Here is a 19,317-nt window from a genome sequence, read left to right on the forward strand (position 1 = left end):
GCGCCCCCGCCCCCATCAAATCCCCACAGGTAGGAACGTAGAAAAACAGCCTGGTGCTTGGTTCTGAGGGCAAAGGCATTGGGGTCCCAGCGGGTTGATATCAGGTTGAGGGCCGCTCATCTTGGCCAGTTCTTATGGGGAGGGGGAGGGGTAGAGTGATAGTATGTTGGGCATTGGGAGGATTCAATGAAAGATGGTTTCGAGCGTCTGGTGGTGCCTCAGTCTCCCCCATTTGCCCAGCGAGTCTTGGCAGTGCCCAGAGTCACCAGCAGGGGGCAGCCGCCCCCACTTGAGACAGCAGTCTCGGGGCTGAAGGGCTAACGGCCACCCAACCCCTCCTGGTCCACCCTCCCCGCTGCAGGCCTGATGCCAGGGGGCCCTAGGATCCCGGAGTCCCTGGGAATGGTGGGACACGCCCCACGGCAGCCCAGAAAAGAGAGATCCTCACCGGCCAGGCCCAGAGGATTCAGGACCTGCCCCAGCCTCCCGCGGGAAAGAGGATAGGGTGGGAAGGCAGGAGGCTGGGCGCAGCAGCCAAAGGGACTGAGGACCTCCCAGGCCTTCAGGAACACAGGGGTGGGGGTGGGGGAGCTCCCGGAAACTGGCCCCGGGGTAGGAGTCCCCACGGGCAGTCGCACCCCGGCCTGGGGGAAGGGTTGGCATATGGCTGTCCAGCCTTTGTCTGGTCCTTGGGGGAGAGGCCGGATCCTCAGGCACCAGGGAAGTGAAATTTCGAGGCCAGAGGCGGCTGGCCTCGGACCTGACTCAGAAAGACCAGACACTCCCTCCGTCTCCTGAAAAGGCTGCTGGGGGTGCCGCCGGCCCCTGCCCTGTGCCCCCATAACGCTGGGTGTCTGGACGGGCGAAGCGGAGGGTCTGCCGGGGTGCCGGGCCGACTGCTGAGCACGGGAAGTCAAGACACTTGGCCCAGGAGCCAAAGTCCGGGCGGGCAGAATTTGGGGGTGTCGAGTCGCCCCGCCCCCATCAGCAGAGGTGAACTGAGGGGTGAGGACAGCGTGAAGGGGACGTACAACCCCCCCCCAACACGTGAGCAGGCCGGCCACGTGCGGGCAGGTGGGCATCGGGGGTGGGGGGAGATGCAGGGTGGGGCTGGGCTCGGGGACCACGGGGGGCGCGGGGATGGGTGGGGGCGGGGGGCCGGGGTGGGGAGCGCCCAGCTAGCGGTCCTCGCGGACCGGCCGGATCTTCATCTCGGAGAACTTGAGCGAGTACTGCCAGCCGGTCCAGGAGGACCACTCGATGCCGTCGGCGTAGGAGGCGTGCGCGCCCCGCAGGTACTGCCCGTTCAGGTTGGACGTGTGGCAGTTGCGGTACCACCAGGCGCCGCGGTAGAAGGCCGCGCAGTTGTTCTCTGAGTGGTCACCGTCGCGGTCCTTGGTGGTGAACCTCATGCCGCTGTGCTTCAGGAGGGAGTCCCCTGCGCAGGCGCAGACACAGACGCACGCCGCTGCGTCCTCAGGGCGCCTCCCCTGGACGTGCGCGGTGGCCCACGTGTGCCCCCGCTGTGCGGCTCGCGTGCGCCCACGGTGCCGCCCTGGGGGTCCCCGGGCTGTCCCTGGCTCCTGGCCGTCTCTGTCCCTTCTCCCAGCTTCTTCACGCGCTCCCTCTCCTTGCCCTCCTGCCTCCGCCTCAGAAGAGAAACCCAGCCCAGAGAGGTGCAGCCACCACACTTTAGAGGCCCAGCGGAACACAAGCCCCGGGTGTCCTGCTGCCTGGCTCGAGGCTCCCTTTGCCCGTCTACCAAATGGGTGAGCAGTTCGGGCCCCGGTGCTCTGCGTTGCCGGGATGGGGGCCAGGTGGGACTTGAAGGTGGAGGCCAGAAGCACCGGGCCTGGGGCTTCTTTGACCTCCTGAGTGGGGAGACTGGCGGGCGTCCCCCCACACCTGCCCTCCCCTTTCCCCGCCGCCGCCCCGGGGTCCCACCTGCAGTGCCCGAGTAGTCGGCCACGGTGAGCGGGTAGCCGTCTTCCTCCGGGTCCACGGAGAACAAGCCCACGCCAAAGCTCCCGTAGCGGGCGTAGGCCGTGCCGTTCTCGAAGTCTTCGAGGTCCACGTGGAGCTCGTAGGCGGCCTGCGTGGTCAGAGCGTGGATCCTCCTGAGCCCTGGAGTCGGGGAGGGAAGGGCAGATGTGGGGGGAGGGGCTCACAAGGTGACCCCCGCGGGAGGCAACTGGGGCGACTCGAGAGCCGAGGGCACGTGGCTCGGGCCAGCCTGTGTCTGGCAACAAACCGAGGACCGACCATTTCTCGTGTTTGGTTTTCTCTGTCGGGCTTTAAGTCGGGCTCTGCTTTCCAAACGTTTGAGTGGAAGGTCAGTAGAAAGACTGTAGGTTTCAGAAGGAACCCAGAAAATCTGGGTTGGGGGTGGCGACCCCCCTCGTCCTCTCTCCCACTCAGGGCTCCGGCCGGAAAGGATCTGGGACTCGTATATATCTCCCTGAACCTGGCCTCTGAGACTTTGCACATGCTGTTCCCTCTGCCTGGGACACTTGTCCCTACTCCCCCACGTTATGCTCTGCTCGTTTTCAGGCCGCACCCGGGGAAGGCTGCCTGGCCTCCTGTCTGGGTCGAGGACCTCTGCCAACCCAGCTGCTCCCCCCGTTGGTGTGTATCATTCTGTGCCCCCGCGGCCTGCCCCCCACCGTGGAAGCTCCATGAGAGCAACGGACTGTCCCGTTGACGCTGAATCCCGGCATGTGAGCGGGGCTCCGTCCACCATAGGTGCTCAATAAATGCTGCCTTAGCGGCTGAGCGGGAGAAGTGGGAGGGCAGAGTCTCCTGCTCTCTCCAGGGCCTGGCCCTGTACCTGCCCCCACACCCCCATCGTCCCGCGCCCTCCCTCCCTCCCACACACTCACATTCAAGGTGCTTCCCTGCCAGTTTGATTACCTCTTGATTACGAGGGCGTTTAATTAAAATTACAACTTATCAGCATCGAGGGACACTTCATCAGCCTCTCCCTCCTGAGCTCCAAACCCATCGGTGGGGCCGGGGTGTGCAAGCTAACGGGGCGAGAAGGCTGTGTGGACCCTCCCCCAGCGAGGCCGGAGGGAAGCCTGGGTCCCACGGTCTAGGTCGGGGGCACAGGAGAAGCCGCCGTGAAGTCGCAGGGGCCACGGCAGACCCCGCCCGCCCTACTCTCCCGGGACCTGGCCAGGACCGGGCTCTGAGAGCAGAAGGGTCTCGTCTCCCTGCCTCTCTCTGCTCTGCTCTGCTCCCCCACCCCCGGGCTGGAGTTTCAGAGCAAGCCGCTGTCCCTCTCTCGGGGCCCCGGCTGGTACACCTGCGGAGTGGGCCTCACGGGGCTGAGATGAAGGGCCAGGCGGGTTCCACAAGCTGTAAGGGCAGGGGCGACAACAGCCACCAGCTGGACGGCACTTACGAATGCCGGGCACCGTTCCGAGCACTTCTCGGGGGTTAATGAATCCAGCAGAATTAGAATGAGTCCAATTTAATTAAAGAATCCCTGTACAGCTCTTAGAACAGCGCCTGGCCCGCTGCACACGTTACCCGGGTGTCTGCTGCTCCTGCTGTCATGATCAACGAGGCAGGGGCTTCATTATCCCTATTTTACAGGTGAGAAAAATGAGGCACAGAGAGGTTAAGGTGCGGGCCCAGGTCACCCAGCTGGTAAGTGGCAGAGCTAGGAGTTGAACCCAGGCAGACTGGCCCAGACGCCTTGCCCTTACTCAGTTCTTGTCCGAGACCGATCATCGGCTCCAGGGACAGGGCAAGAGGGAGACCAGCCTGGCAGGGACGCTGGGGAATCCCTTTTCCCCATCACTGAGTGGTGGCTGGTGCCCAAAGGCCCACATTTGGCACATCATTCCTCTGGGCTAAGCTGGACGGGCCATCCCAGCGCCCGCGAGGGGCCCCTGGGCAGGGTGCCCCGGAGGAGGGGCCGGGTGGGGGCTGCGGGGTTCCTCTGCCGTCTCCACCCCCTTGCTCTCCCTCTCTCTTCACTTTCTGTGTTTCTGCAGCCCCTGCAGAAATTCTGACCTGCCAGGACACTCCCGCCCCCTGCCCCGCCCCCCGCCACCTCGCTGGGCCCCTGGATGGTGAGCTGAGATCGGGGCCCCCATCGCCATCAAAGCTGGAGGAAGAGGCGGCTGGGGGGTTAAAAGAGAGAGGAAGGGGCGCCTGGGGGGCCCAGCCGGTTGAGCGTCTGACTTCGGCTCAGGTCACGATCTCACGGTTTGTGAGTTCGAGCCTCGCGTCGGGCTCTGTGCTGACGGCTCAGAGCCTGGAGCCTGTTTCGGATTCTGTGTCTCCCTCTCTCTCTGACCCTCCCCCGTTCGTGTTCTGTCTCTGTCTCAAAAATAAATAAACGTTAAAAAAAAAAATTAAAGACAAAAAAAGAGAGAGGAAAAATACTCAGACCTCCAACCCTCCTATCGTCACCCCGAACAAACTCCCAGATGGGTTACGGATCCGCACCTAATACAAACACTAAAGAAAAAAAATTTTTTTTGTTAAGATAGGAGACATTTTTAGAAAACCGGGAGGGGAAAGCAGGGCCTCAAGCTCAGAGGATAGAAAGGAAAAAACTGGCAAGAATTGGCTACATAAAAATTTAAAACATCTAGGAAATCAGCAATAATTTAACAACAGCAACAAAAAAGCAGCCAAAAGACAAATGACTGGAAGTAAATATGTATCATGTATATCTGACAAAGAATCAATAACCTTAATATATAAAGAGCTCCCATAACTCAATAGAAGACAAAACCCTGGATGAAAGGGGACAGGGGAGTGTGGAAAAGCAGAGGGAGGGAACAGCCAGGGTGGTAGAGGGCTACGTTGACATTCTCCTCAGGGCTCCCTGTCTGCCAGGAGCTAATCAAGGCCCTGCTTAAATGCTTCCTCCCGAAGCTTCGGTGGCTGCTGATAGATTTCAATTAAGATGCCGTGAGTGGCAGGGTCACCAACGCTGCTCTAAGGGGGGTGGGTGGTGATATGGAAACAGCCCCCCCACCAGCTTCTCCCTGTCTTTACGCAACCACCTGGGGGCGGGGTGGGGCTGAGGGACCGGGGAAGGGTCTCCCACCTAGAAGCTTCTCTCCCCCGGCCCCTATCCCGCCCCTGCTCTCATTCACTCAGTTCAGGGTACACTTTAAAGCTCGTGAATCCTGCCCAGGCGTCCTCCGCCCCAACACCCACACACACACACACACACACACACACACACACCACTCTTTTCTGGACCTCGGTTTCCTCACCCATAAAAGGGGAGGACAGCAGTGCAGCTGTGAGGGTGGGTGTGAGGGGTCAAGGCTGAAGTGCATAAGGTGGGCTGGGCACTAAGTAGAGACCGTGGTGATGAAGTCCACACTGGCCTCTCCTGCAGCCGGCTCCTTCCTGGTAACAGGGACACAGGGCAGGTCAGGACAGAGAGGGTCCTGTCCTCATGCATCACAGAGTCATGGAGGCGGGAGACGGACATAAGGCAAATGACAGCGTAGATCACCAGCCGGGTGCCTCTGCGCACACAGCGAGCGGGCACGTGCCCGGTCCCACCTCTGGGACTGACCCTCTCCTTCCCCCAGAAGGTCCCCTGAAAGCAAGCCCTACAGGCCTGGGACCTTCCTGACGCCCACCTGGAGCCCGGCCACACGCCCCGTGCCTTTGTTCTCGCCTCCTCTCCCTCCTGCCCAGCTGCCCCAGCCCTGCTGGGGGGACGTTCCCAGATGTCCATGCCTGGGGAGGCCAGAGGGGGGCCGGTGTGCCCTGGGGTGTGGGACGCCATTCAAACATGGCGTGTCTTTCCGGTGCCGTGTGTTTATTTTGTTTTTTAAAGTTTATGTCTTTAAGCCGCCTCTACACCCAACGTGGGGCTCAAACTCATGACCCCGCGATCAAGAGTCACACGCTCCTCCGACTAAGCCAGCCAGGCACCTCGGTTTTAATATATATTGAAAATATAAATGGGGGTGACTGCTAACGGGGGCACAGGGCTCTGAGCTTTCTGGGGTGGAGAAGACGTTCTGGAATTAGGAGAGCTGCACAACTCTGAATATATTAACCCCCCCTGGGGGTGCCTGGGTGGCTCAGTCGGTTAAGCGTCTGACTTTGTCTCAGGTCATGATCTTGCGGTTCGCGAGTTCGAGCCCCACGTCAGGATCTGTGCTGACAGCTCGGAGCCTGGAGCCCGCTTCCGATTCTGTGTCTCCCTCTCTCTCTGCCCTTATTTGCATTCTCTCTCTCTCTCTCTCTCAAAACAACAACAACAACAACAACAACAAACCCTGAACTGTGCACTTTAAAACAGTGAATTACATATACATAAAGCAGGGGCACCTGGGTGGCTCAGTCACCTGAGCGTCCAGCTCGATTTCAGCTCAGGTCATGATCCCAGGGGCTGTGGGATCGAGCCCCGCATCGGGCTCCCCACTGAGCATGGAACCTGCTTGGGATTCTCTCTCTCCCCACTCAACTTCTCTCTCTCTCTCTCTCTTTCTCAAATAATAATAAAGAAAACCTCACCTCGAGTCCCAACTCCCTCCCAAATATATATAAGACCTCAGACCTGTGATTTTTTATGGCTGTTATGCTTCCGAATGACATTATGTAAGATACCCCAATTTTTAAATGCTGCGTGAATTTAAAGATAAATAGTAAGTATCTAAACATAATATGGATACGAGCTTTTTGAGCCCTCACTCTGCTCCGCACAGTCCGTGTGCCAAAGATGGGAAACGAGCGCCGTGCCCTGGGGCCTCAGGAACTGTGGCCTCTCTTTTGGGAGTCGTGGCCTTGGGGCCCCCAAGCACACCTCGGGCGTTTGCAGGACCCCCGAGGGCAGGGCAGTTTGGGGGTTGGTCTGGCCCTCCCCGTACCCGAAACCGAGCCCTGCCCCTGCCCCCAGCTCTCTGGATCCAGGATGGCCACCGGCCGTCCCGCCTGGAAACGCACACACCCCTCCAAGGGACCCCCCCCCCCGCCCCCCCCCCGTCTCGCCGCGCCCCTTCTTCCTTTGGCCTCCTGCTCACTGACCGCAGACACGCTGAACGCACAGAACGCCTTTCCGGGCAACGCCTGGGAGCTGGCTCGGGTGTGTGGAGGCCCCTGGAGACCGTGACCTCCCGCCACCCGGGGAGGGCGCGTCCCCTCGGCAGGGAGGTGTCCCGGCCCTCACCTAGCCAGTGCTCCCCCGTGAGCTTGCCGAAGCCGTCCCGGTACGCTTCCCAGCCTCGGAAGAAGTTCACGGAGCCGTCCTCCCGGCGCTGAAACACCTGCAAAGGACGGAGAGCTGGGGCCAACAGCCCCCGGGCCCCCCCACGCCCACCCCGACGTGTCCCCGGCCCCAGGCACTCCCTCCACCTGCCTGCCTGCGGAGGGCAGGGGCCCGGCTCCCCAGTCCCTCCCCGCCCCTGGCACGGGACGCAGAGCAGAGCAGAGCAGGGACTCGGGGGCCTTCATGGTGGCACAAGGTGGGACAGACTAAATGCCCCCAGACCCCCAAAACGGCCCCTCAGGAAGGAATCCTGCTAGGCCCGGGTGCCGAAACCCTGGCTTCCGGGCCCACCTCTGCTGCCTTGCTGGACGACCCTGGACTGGCCCCACCCCGGCCTGGGCCTCAGTTTCCCCACTGGTCAAATAAGAGGCTGTGGGCAAGGGCCCTAGTGTCTTTCCCCGGGGTCAAAAGGAAACTGAGCAAAAAAATCCATTCTCGAGTTGGTAAAAACCGAGAACACCCACACACATGCCCGGAAGCCTCCAGAGCTCCGTGTCGCAAAATGATTCTGCCAGAGCCACGCATGCCCTCCCCCCGGGATAAGAAGCCCGGGGCCCGGGGATCAGTGGGGGCTTGGGGAACCAGAGCCCCAGCCGCTCCTGGGGGGGTGGGGGGTGGGGCCAGCAGTCCGCAGCCCACGGGGGTGTGACTAGGGACGGGGGGGGACAGCAGTCCACGGCCCACGGGGGTGTGACTTCGGTACCGATGAGCAGCCGAGCTGCCTCTGTTCTCCATTTTAATAACTTCTTGATTTGGGAGTCAGGAATCCCATCGGTTAAATTGCTTTCAAATAAGTACCACGCTGGTCCAGGCCAGAGAGCTGCCTTGAGTATTTCCAGGATCCGCTGACGATCCCGTTCCTGGCTGCCCCCTCCCGCCCCCCCCTTCCAACTCGTTCTGTGTAACAAGCCTTTTTCTTGCTTGTTTGCCGAGGCAGCACGCGCTCCCCCTCTGCCCCCCTCCCCCCCCCCCCCCCCCCCCCCCCCGCCTCCATCTGTACCGCGTGCGAGGTGTTAGAGATTTGGCTGCGGCACCAGCAGCCTGCCGGCCGGATTCATTACTAAGCAGCCTGATTTCGGTCGCCCGGAACCTCCCTGGCGCATCATCTGCCGTGAGCTTGGCCTCCTGCTCTGCCCCTGCCCGTGGGGACCCGTTAGTCACGGCGTTTGGGCAGCCGTGACGTCAGGGAGTGGCTTCGCTACCTCAAACCTGGCCCGGCCCCAACAGGTGGAAATGCTCAGAAGGGACTGGCTGGGGAAGGAAATTCGATCAGGCTCGGAGAGATCTGAGAGGTGGTGGGCAGCGGGTATTGACGGGCCGGATTGGGACCCTGAGCACGCGCCCTTTGAAAGGCTTAATCCTGGCAGAAGCTCAGACGCTCCCCTGAGAAGCCTCCAGAAGGCAGAAGGCAGGGGGGAGCCCGTTTCTGCGGGAGGAGGGAGGAGGGGGCTGGGGAGACAGGGGGCCGGGGGCGGGGGGCGGGATGGTGGGGACCTGGGCCCCGCCACCTAGAGCGCTGGCCATTACTGCACCTCTCTGAGCCTCAGTTTCCTTCTCTGTAAGTGGGGGTCACAGCAGCACCTCCCCCATGGACCGTGGCGGTCCACGGAGAAGACGCTCGGGGGGGGGGGCCTGGCACTCGGTCGGGGCTCGGTGCATGCCCGCTGCAGGAGAATGGCCGCTTGGAGACCCAGGCCTGGCCGTCGGACCTCCCTCTGCCCCTCTTCCGCAGCCCCTGCCCCAGGAATGCCCTGCTTTCCTTCCAGACTTGCCCCCTACGCATGTCCTTCCTGGGCCGTCCAGCAGCCCACCCCCACGCCTCCCTCATCCATTCAGATGTCCCACTGAGCATCTCCCTGAGGGCTGCGGGACACAGGGGACCCCCTCCCACGCGGGAAGCAGGACTGATCTTTTAAATATGAAATGTATCGTCAAATTGGTTTCCATACAACACCCGGTGCTCATCCCAACAGGTGCCCTCCTCCATGCCCCTCACCCACCCTTCCCTGAAGGTGGGTGATCAAAGAGCAGGGGGCAGGGCGCCCAAGATGAGCTGGTGTCGAGCGCCCACCACAGCAGGTGCCGGGGTTGAGTCCTCACTGAGCACACGCTTATTTACCGAATCCTGTCCCCCGACCTCCTCGTCCCTCCAGCAGACAGAAGCCAGGCGGCCTTGAGCATGGAGTGGGCAGTCTGACCCACACCTCACACCCCAGCCCAAGGCCAGGCTGGACACCCAGGGGCCAATGTCCTACCACCCACGTCACTCTTATTTGCCACTGGCCAGAACTGTCTCCCTCCAGAGAGCCGACCTCCAAACCCTGTTCTCAGCCCCTCTTTCCCGGTGCCAGTAACAGGCCGGAGCGCTGCTGGGCTCGGCCCGGCTGCACCATCGGTGGGTGAGCACGGGCCGCCCTGCCCCGGGGGAAACCACACTGCCGTCAAACAAGGGTGGCAGACGTCCCCGACGGACGGTTTGGGTCTGCACCAGCTTAGAAGCCACAGCAATTGTGTGCCAGCGGAGAACGCTTTAACCTCAGGCGTAATGAATCATGATCCTCGAAGGGCCCAGACACATCCGCGAGGAGGGTCTGCGGTTAAGACTTCATGACCACGACTGGGGCGCCTGGGTGGCTCGGTCGGTAAGCGGGCGACTTCGGCTCAGGTCATGATCTCACGGTCCGTGAGTTTGAGCCCCGCATCGGGCTCTGTGCTGACGGCTCGGAGCCCGGAGCCTGTTTCGGATTCTGTGTCTCCCTCTCTCTCTCACCCTCCCCCGTTCATGCTCTGTCTCTCCCTGTCTCAAAAATAAATAAACGTTAAAAAAAAAAAATTACAAAAAAAAAAAAAAAAAAAGACTTCACAACCACGACCCCGGGAGGCGCGGTTTACGTGACGACGCGCACACCCACAGGCGTTTGTATCAGAAACCAAACCTTCCTGGAATGATACTTGCCCTTAGTAAGACGGCTGGGCGCTAATATTTTCTATCCTGTCCTAATCTATCACACTCTGATTTAAAACGTAGTATCGATCACAAACCGTTCAATTGATCTCGCCACCGGCCGAGAGATCACGGCCCGCGGTCTGAGAAGCACGGCTCTGAACGTTGCCGGCCTCTGCCACGGGCTGTCCTTACTCGTTGGCTCAAAACACTGAGCGACGGCACCGGCCAGGATCTCAGACTCGGCCCCCCGGCCTTGCCCTCAAGCCAGCTACAGCGCCACGGGGCCCGCGAGTTCCAGGCGTGCGCCAGGCCAGACGGCTGGCTCTCCAGACTTCCCAGGAGTACGCTTTCTCGGACTCGGGGCCCCAGGCTGAGCCGCAAGCTGGACTTCAGGGACGCTGGGTGGACGGCTGTCACCGGGCAGGAGGCCTTCGAGTACAGAGCAAGGATCAGCCAGACGGGAAGACGCGAAGAGGGAGCGTGTAAAAGATGGACGTATCCGCTTCCGTCCCGTCTGTCCCGCCAGTAGGATGTGAATTGCCACCCGCTCCCCCGCAAAAGGGGAAAAAGGTAGGGAAACAGAGTAACCTCGAGGCTAAAATCTTCGGTGGCCCGGCTCCCGGGGGCGTCTCCCTTGAGTTGCGGCCGCAAAGTGACCGATGCTGGACGCTCGCCGTCGCAGGTGACACGGAGGCAGACAGACAGAGCGTGTTTTCTCGATGCGGATTCTCAGAAGCCAGTGCCTGCCGCCCGGCCTGTCTTGCAGGTGCCGCTTGGGGGGCTTTGCCAAGGGAGGGCTGGGCCCACACGGTCCCGCAGATGGTACCAGGGCGGTTCCAAAGGAAGGAGCCGCTGCCCTTGGGGCGGGGGAAGGCCGAGCGGAGTGGCCGACTGTCCCGCGTTTGTCTCCGCCGGGAGACAGATGGGCTCCTTTGTCCTGGGCGCCCGAGCCTGGCTCCGTGGTCCCCCCAGCACCGGCCCTGCCCTCGCGGACGGCCACAGCCGCCCCACCTCAGCGAGGGACGGGGGGCTTTGCGCTCCCATATGGCAGGGGAGAAGAAGGTGGTGAGCTGTGCAGAGGGGGGCTCCTCAAAGCGGAGGGGGTGCCCCAGACCCGGGAGCCCACCCGGCGTGGCTAAGCTGGGCCAGCCCCAGGAAGCGCCCTGGGCTGGCATCCAGGAGACCAAGTTCCGCCGGGGTTCCAGCCGTGTGCCCACCTAAGTCTTGGCGTCTCTGTGCTGCGGAACGAAAGCCTCGCCGCCCCCGGCCCCGCTTGCTGTGGCTGGGCTCACAGGCGGGCTCGGGCCCTCAGAGAGCTCACGGCCCCAGAAAGGTGGACGCGTAAGTCAGCAGTCCCGGGGCACAGCAGCCCCTCACCTGGCACGCTCCTTCCATCCCTGTGCCTCAGTTTCCTCATCTGTAAAACGGGGGGCCATTGCAGCCCCTACCCACAAAGATTTGGTGATGGTTGCATGTGCTGGTTGAGACACATCGGTCCATAATGGTAACAGTTGTTACACTTGCTGGGAGCTCAGAGGAGGCTGAGCCGTGGGCTGGGGTGGGTTCCAGGAGGGCTTCCCGGAGTAGGAGATGCTCAGCCGAACCGCACACTGAGCAGGGTCTTGGCAGGTGGTCAGAGAGACCCAGGGACGGGAGCTGGGTGGGTCCAAACCCTATGAGATGGGGCGGGGCTGTCTCTGCCACTTTAGAAGGGTCCCCAGGAGGCAGCACCTGGGATTTTCCCTAGACTCTGACGAAGCTGCCGCAGAAACCATTTTATAGGGGCGCCCGGGTGGCTCAGTCGGGTTAAGCATCGACTTCAGCTCGGGTCATGATCCCACGGTTCGCGAGTTCGAGCCCCGCATCAGGCTCGCTGCTGTCAGCACAGAGCCCGCTTCAGAGCCCCTGTCCCCCTCTCTCTCTGCCCCTCCCTCTCCCTCAAAAGGAAAATAAACGTTAAAAATTTTTTTAAAAAGAAAAAAACAAATCAGTGACAGGCAGGATCTTGTGGGTTGGGTGGCTTCGGGGTCCTCCAGCCTCCCTGACCTGCTGAGCAGGTGATTCGGGGAGGGGCTGTGGCCGAGGTGGGTCCTTGTTTCTAAGAACAAAGACCTTGGACGCGCAACGCAGCCCTTCAGAGGCGGCCCCGGCGGGGGGGGGGGGGGGGGGGGGGGGGGGGGAGGGGGGCCTCTGCCGGCCCTTCCGGGGAGGCAGTGGCTCCTTAAATCCTTTGCAGGCACCTCTGGGCAGTGCCCCCAGCGTGCTCCCTGGGCTTGCTAGCAAGGGCACAGGTACAGGAAGCCGGGCGGAGTTCGAATCTCGGCCGTGTGACCTCAGACAAGTCCTTTTCCGCGCCTCGGTTTCCCCCTCTGCAACCAGGCCCCTCCAGCGGCCCCTGCAGGGTTGCGGCGAAGACGCAGTGCAGTGACCGCGTAAACTGGGCGCCCGTGCTGGGTGTGCCGACGTCGCCTCCCTCTCCTTCCGAACCGGCTGCCGAGCCCAGAAGGAAGCGGGCCCACTCCTTGTTTTCGACTGGAAGTGGTATCCCCGGGCTCGGCGCCCTGCCATGCTTCCCGGGCTTGGCAGTCGGTGCCTGCCGGCTTCTGGCAAACGCTGCCGGGAGCTGCTGTTTATCAAACGCAAAGAAAGGTACCAAGACTGAGCCTTCACGTGTAGCACCCCGTTTTACGTCAAAAGTTTCAAAAACCCAAACTGCTCTGGAGGGAGGCAGGCTTTCTCCCGGCAGATGGCTCGAGGGGACGCGGGGCCAGCCACCACGCTCGGTTACTAGCTGTGCGCGGCCCTAAGGACCCCGCAGGGCGGCGGGGAGCCGCGGCCGAGCCTGGCTGCGGCTTGGGGACGCGGTGGCCCGCGGATGTCTCAGCAGGTCCCCCAGCCACCGCGGCCTGTCACGAGGACTAGTGAAGCCTCAGCCCAAGTGGGGAGGAGCCAGTGCCCCCCCCCCCCGGAGGGTCCCACACACCTGCTGTCCAGCCCCCTCCCCGCCCCGGCTGGGGGGTCCCGGGCTGGGCCCCGCGCCCTCGCATCCTGGCTCGAGCAACGCTGGAAGCTTTTCATCTCTCCCTGAGCCTGATCCCACTGCCGGGCTGGGCTCTGCGTCCTCCGTGGTGGCTCCTTTGATGTCTTCCGAGTGAGGGAAGGATTTTCCTCCCTGCCTGGGGAGCTCAGGTGGGGGAGGGGAGAGTTTTCTCGCACAGCAAAGCCAATTAGCAGCATATCTGAGCCGCTGACCTCGCACGACGGGGAAAGCGCCTGGCAGAGAGCGTGGTCACCGTGCAGAACGGGGTTTGGGCCGCTCAGCTCGCGGCGGTGGGAGCAGCCGGTCCGCGCGGTGAATCCCAGTGGGAACGCAGAGCAGGATCGATCCCGCTGCGGGTTCCTGCGGTAGGAGAGGCTGAACTGGCCCCGATGTCGGTGACCCCCGGCTGGTAATTATGCAAAGGCGAGGGAGGGTTTGGCGATCGGGCCCAGGGACAGCATGGCCACGGGCAGATCCCGGTGGGGCAAGGCTGTGCCTCAGGGCAGAGAGGCAGGGACACCCCAAGCCCACCCCGCGTCCCTGGGCATGGCCACCCCACTCCCCAGGCCCTGCAAAGCAGCCACACAAGACACAAGGGCTACGCTGGTGGCCGGACCAGAAAGGGGGCGCCCCAAGAGGGGATGTGACCCTCCCAGTCTCGCAAGACCAGGGGGGAGGTGAGCTGGAAGCAGCCAGCCTGGTCCCACGCATCAGCTTCCAAATGGGGACATCCGGCCCCGGTTTTGGTGACTCTTCCTCCCCTGTAAACACCGCGGACCGTAAGATCCTACAGGAGGGAGCACGGCTGCTCTGTTCACAGGGAACGAATCCTCGAGGCTCGGCACGGACCCCTGCTCGCCCCGCTCCTCCCTCGCGGGGACACGGCCCTGTGAAGGACTCTGGCCGCTCTCCCCCCCGTGAACGGCGCTCTATTAGCCTCGTCTAGCAGACGAGAAAGTAAGGCTCAGTGAGGTGACGCGTCACCGCCACAGGTGCGAGCGGTCACTCGTGTGACCGGTGCGGAGGGAACACGGATGGTGGGCAGCCAGGCTGGGCCCCCTGCCCAGAGTCACGGGTCAGCAGGAAGCGGCCCCTCCCTCCCGCCTTCCCTCCTGCTTCTCAGGGGCAGGGGCGGGGGCAGGGCTGGGTGCACGGGTCAAGTTCAAGAGCAGCCGTGACAATCAGCATGACCTCATGTGCCCCCGGCCACTATGGGCTTTGATGAGCGTGGGGGGGAAGGCTTGGGCTCATCAGTCAGGGCCAGTGGCCGCATCAGCCCAAAGGTGGCCTTGTGGCATGTGTCCACCTGCCTCTGTGGCCTCCTCGCCCCCAGGAGCCACACGTGGCCTCTTTCCCACCTGGCAGTTCCTGCTTTCTGCAGTAACGATTCAGGGCGCACAGAACTCGCGTCCCCCCTTGCCGTGCCCGGGGCCCCAGGTCTCTGGGCCACTCCCCACCTGGGGAAATCCTGAGGGCGGCAGGAGCCCAATCTACCCTCGGGACAAAACCTCCCTCCTCTATCCCTGGCCACTCCGGCCCCAGAGGCCAGCAGAGCAGAGCGCCCGCGGACCCAGACCGAGCCCTGCCACCTCCGTGCCCAACACCGGGCACACCTTCGCTCTGCCTGGAACGCCGTTCTCACCTCATCCCCCAGCGCGTGGACCTCCCCGTCCAGAAGCCTCTCTTGGCCGCCCCCGGCTGGGTCAGGGGCCCTCCCCAACGCCCCCGGCCCCCACCCCTACGGCCCTCACACAAGTCAGCTGCTGTGCCCAGCCCCCCACCGGGCCAGGAGCTCGCCGTTGAATCCTCTGGCCTGTGGTTGGTGCTCGGTGGTTGAATAAATGACAGTCACCGTGTGACAGTGAGCTCCACGGACCCGCATGAGGCTGGGTGGGCGGGGGGTACCAGGCAGGGCAGCGGTGTATAATCCGTGAAGCGGCCCCTAGGCGGACGGGGCTGCCGAGCCCCACGCTTGCCGGGTCTGGTCTCTCCAGGAAGCAGGCTGTGGCTGCAGCCCCGGGTGCCCCGTCCGCCAAGGGAGAGCTCTCTGGTGTCCGCACGTGAGGCCTGGCAGCTTAGACACGGAGCCTAATGACGATGGATTGTACCGGGTTCAGAGAGACGGCCGCCGGCTCCTTCCCAAACAACAATTGAGTTTCCGAGAGATTCCGTGTGGCAGGGAGGTGATCCTGACAGATGCCCAGAGGTATCTGGGCAAAGATTGCTTTTGACGGAAGTCCAAATGGATATTAACGTTTATCGGGCTCACGAGCACTTCTCAGCCGAGAGTGGCCTTTCTTGCGGGGCCCCTGACCCAGGTGTCTGAGCAGGAGGGCTGGGGCGGGTGGCTGGCGTTGCTCATCGACTCCCCTGTAACGGCCCCTGCAGCCCGGGCCCTGGATGTCGCCCTCCTCCCGGCCCAAATCCTGATGGACTTTCCGGGACACTGGCGTCACGTCCACCGGAGAGGAAGCGCCTGTGCTGCCTCCTTGGTCTTTCATTAGGCCCGTCCTAACCCTTAACTCCGATTTCTGGGCACTGGCTGTCGCATTGAGGCTGCTCTGCCTGCCGAGGGGGTTCCCAGAGGCCCGCGCCGTAACTCAGATGTTCTGAGTTAGGAAAACAAGAGAGCTTTTAGCCCCCAGACGCGGATCCGGGAGGCGTAAGGGCTCTCCTCTGGAGCTTGAAGAGAGGTTTGTGGGTCTGTCCTGTCCCCGGGTCTTTGGGGGACCCTCAGCTGCTCTCACACCGGCTCTGCCCTCTTGAACGCACTCGCCAGGCCCCCAGGCCCTCACTCGGGGCCTCCCCTGTTCGCCACCAGCTCAGGATAGCCGACCCCTTTCAAAACTGACCCCGTCCGGCCCTGCCGCGCCTTCAGGTCCCTCCACGCATCTCCTGGAGAAGCTTCCCGCTCCCCTCTGCCTGGACATCAGCACAGCAGAGATGGCACCAAGCCTCTTGGTGAGAAACGGAGGCGTCCTGCCAGCCTCTCCTGAGGCCCCAGGTGCCAAAGGCAGAGACCTGGGAGCCCATCTGGGGACCCCTGGAAGACGGCTGACCCCGTGCCCTGCTTCGGGTCCCCACGACTGTCCCCCTGGACTGTGGTGGACGCCCTCTTGGCAAAGAGCTCGGTAAGAGGCGGGGTCATACATATCTCGGTCATCATTGGGTCGCCAGTGCCTTGCACACGGTCAACCTGCGTCCTTCCCCATCTTCTGAGATTTGGGGGGAGGCAGGGATGACTCCCACCATGGCAGCTAAAGGCTCCAGCCGCTGGCTTTCTCAGCCTCCCTCGCGGTGAGGGTCGTAGGCACGCAGCCCCGGCCCCACCAGTCAGAACAGCCGCTGGCTCGACGGCTGGGGAAGCAAAGAGGCAGGGGACACAGGGGATCTCCTTGAAAGGAACGGCGGGGCTGCACCCCAGGCCGGACCCGTCCTGGTGGGGGTGTCCGTGCCCAGGTGTGGCTGTGCCCAGGGCTCCGTGCCAGCAGCACTGGGGTAGGGCGGTTTCGACCAGGTCACGCCTGGCTAGCTCTGGGGGACTCCGTTCCTGGCCGCCTGGCCCTGAGCTGGTTTCTCTGGCCTCCCAGCCTCCCTCCGGTACATTCCTTTCCTGCTTAAATCAGCCATTTCCTGTTGCTTGCCGTTAAGACCTCTAAGTAAGGCTCGTGGGTATCCCCATTTTCCAGCTAAGGATGCCGAGGCTCAGAGAACTTAAGTACCTTCCCCAAGATCACACAGCAGGACCGAGAGCCACACCCGAGTCCGGCTGTGGATGCCGGAGTCCAAGTGCGTGACCGCCAAGCTCCCCGACCTCTCCGGCAGAGGCTCAGTTACAGGCTTGTCGGCGGCATGAGGGAACCGCCTCCTGCTCTACACTCTCCCTGCCCCGCTCAAGGATGCACAGTCGGGTTATAGCTCCGGAGGCACAGTTCTTATGCCGTCTTTCCTCTCTCCAGCACCCTCAATGGCTCCCCAGCGCCCGGCCCCAAACCCCACAGTCTGGGTTATTGGCCCCAGTCTCACCTCATCACATGCCCCTGCCCCCAGTTGACTCTGTTTCCTGGAGAGGCTGCGTGCCTCCTGAACCCCAGACCCTTGTCAGGTTGCTTCCTCTGCCTGGAAAGCCTTCTCTTTCCTTCCCACTTCCTGTTCTCGCCGGCCTCTTAAGGCTTATCAGCAAAGCCCCCTTCGCCAGGAAGCTCGCACAGAGCCTCCCCTACCTCTGCTTACCGTCACTTCTTGCCCCCAAATCCTCGCAGTTGCCAAGTTGTCTGGGACGACTGCGGCAGGGCCTTCCCCATCTCTGTGCTTCCCCAGCCCCCAGCACGCAGTTGGTGCTCAAAACCTGCCCATTTTTGAAATTAAATGTGAGGCCGAGAATCCTTAAAAAGTCGGCTTTACTGGCCCTGCTTTCATTGTCACTGGGCATCCCAACCACGGCCGACTTCGGCGGGGGGGGGGGCTGAGCAGCTTTCGGGGTGGATGCAGATGTCCAGGGACAGTGGTATAGGTTGTTCACTGCTCTAGGGCATCTGGCCAAGAAGCAAGGCTCACATCTACTCATCTTGCCGAGCCCAGGGTGCCAGTGTGCCAAAAGGAAAGGACATGCATTTTTAATTCATACAAAGTCACCCAATGGCCAGTGGCAGCCCTGTTGAAGCCCAGCCCCCAAGACGGAGCTGCAGGAGAGGGTTGGAAGGCCACTGATTTGAGTGGGAGAGAGACGGCAAGCTCACTTCCTATCCCAGCTCTAGAATGGGAGGGGGGGAGGGGTCAGCAAACCACGGCCCCCCAGGACAACTCCTGCCTGCTGCCTGTTTTTACCTGACTTGTGAGCCAAGAATGGTTGGAACATGTTTAAATGGCTTTTAAGAAGCATAAGAAGAATATGTGAAAATATCTTGCGAATAATAGAGAGTACGCGAAAAATGTACGAAGTTCACGTTTCCGTGTCCACAAGTGTCACTGAGAGAGTCCAGCCAGGGGCCGCTCCGCCCCCTTCTCCCAGCTCCGGGGAGATTTCAGGGCCACCCATGGCCACCCCTCCCCGCCCTCCCTTGGCCGTGGGGACCTTTCATGGCTCCTACTTCCCACCCAGCCAGGAACCAGAAGGTGCAGGAAAGTCACGGAAGTCACGACAGCTCTTTGGCAGGAAGTCATCGGGGTCTCTGCTCTCTGCCGTGTGCCCCCCCCCAAAAGGGGACACACACACATCACGTATCGGGTAACTCAGAAGACAGCATCTACACACGCCCTTGAACTCACATCGGCGACAGGCGCCCCGTTTCATCACAGAGCCCATCCCCGATTTGCCCGACACTCCCGGGGCAAGCACTGTGTTCCCAGAGGCTCGAGGATCGGGGAGCAGAAGGTGGCTCCACGGACAGGTGACGGGGTCTAACGTCTGCTCCCGGCGGGGCCTCAGTTCATGGCCTCCACTTGCCCTGTGCAGGTTTCTGGGGGCGTGGCGTTCCCGGGTGAGATTCGAGGCAGGTTTGTGGGGGCCAGAGGGCACACAGGCAGGCCTGGGCCAAGGGCAGAAGGCCGGGTGAGAGGCCGCTCAGAGTAGCCGGGATCGTGGGCACAGTCCCCTGGGTCACCCCGGCCTGCCTGGGCGTCTGCGGGGCCGAGAGGAAGCCGGCCGCGCAGCGCGGGAGACTCACCGTCCAGCCGCCGCCGTCCGTGCGCATGTCACAGTAGACCTGGAAGCCGGCAGGGTAGTGTGTGGGGAAGACTGAGTAAATGCCATCCTCCTGCTGTCCGCTCAGGAGCACGTCCAGGCAGTCGCGTGGCGGAGAGCCTGCGACAGGGAACGCAGTCAAGCCGGTGCCCTGGCACCTGTGTCCCTCCCCACCCCCCTCCGTCCCTGGGTCTCCCTGATTTGTCAGTCTACCCTGCGGGGTCATGTGGGCTCCAGGGCACCAGCCCTGGGGGCAGACCTTGGCTCTGCTACTCCCTGCGTGCCTTTGGGTGAGTGAGCACCCTCTCTGAGCCTGGCCTTCCTCATCTGGAAAATGGGCACAGTGGGCCGGGAGAGGGCTCAACAGAAGGGTGCAGGTCGGGCGCTCCGTG

The 19,317-nt window shown here is 62.4% G+C and overlaps 1 protein-coding gene across 2 annotated transcripts in view; it reads right to left on the minus strand.

The window, feature by feature from the left end:
* Positions 1 to 513: 513 nt before the first annotated feature.
* The window catches only part of FIBCD1 (fibrinogen C domain containing 1), a 31,410-nt gene continuing 12,606 nt past the window's right edge, over positions 514 to 19,317 (minus strand). For both annotated transcript variants that reach the window (XM_053908437.1, XM_053908438.1), the window contains 4 exons: positions 18,909 to 19,045; positions 7,157 to 7,253; positions 1,945 to 2,124; positions 514 to 1,438 (listed from right to left, as the gene is read on the minus strand). In XM_053908437.1, the coding sequence (XP_053764412.1) occupies positions 1,179 to 1,438; positions 1,945 to 2,124; positions 7,157 to 7,253; positions 18,909 to 19,045 (674 nt within the window). In that variant the 3' untranslated portion in view covers positions 514 to 1,178. The remainder of the gene's footprint in view (positions 1,439 to 1,944; positions 2,125 to 7,156; positions 7,254 to 18,908; positions 19,046 to 19,317) is intronic.

This window comes from Panthera pardus, unplaced genomic scaffold (assembly GCF_024362965.1).
Source record: "Panthera pardus isolate Hobbes unplaced genomic scaffold, ASM2436296v1 HiC_scaffold_20, whole genome shotgun sequence".
Taxonomy (NCBI): Eukaryota; Metazoa; Chordata; class Mammalia; order Carnivora; family Felidae; genus Panthera; species Panthera pardus.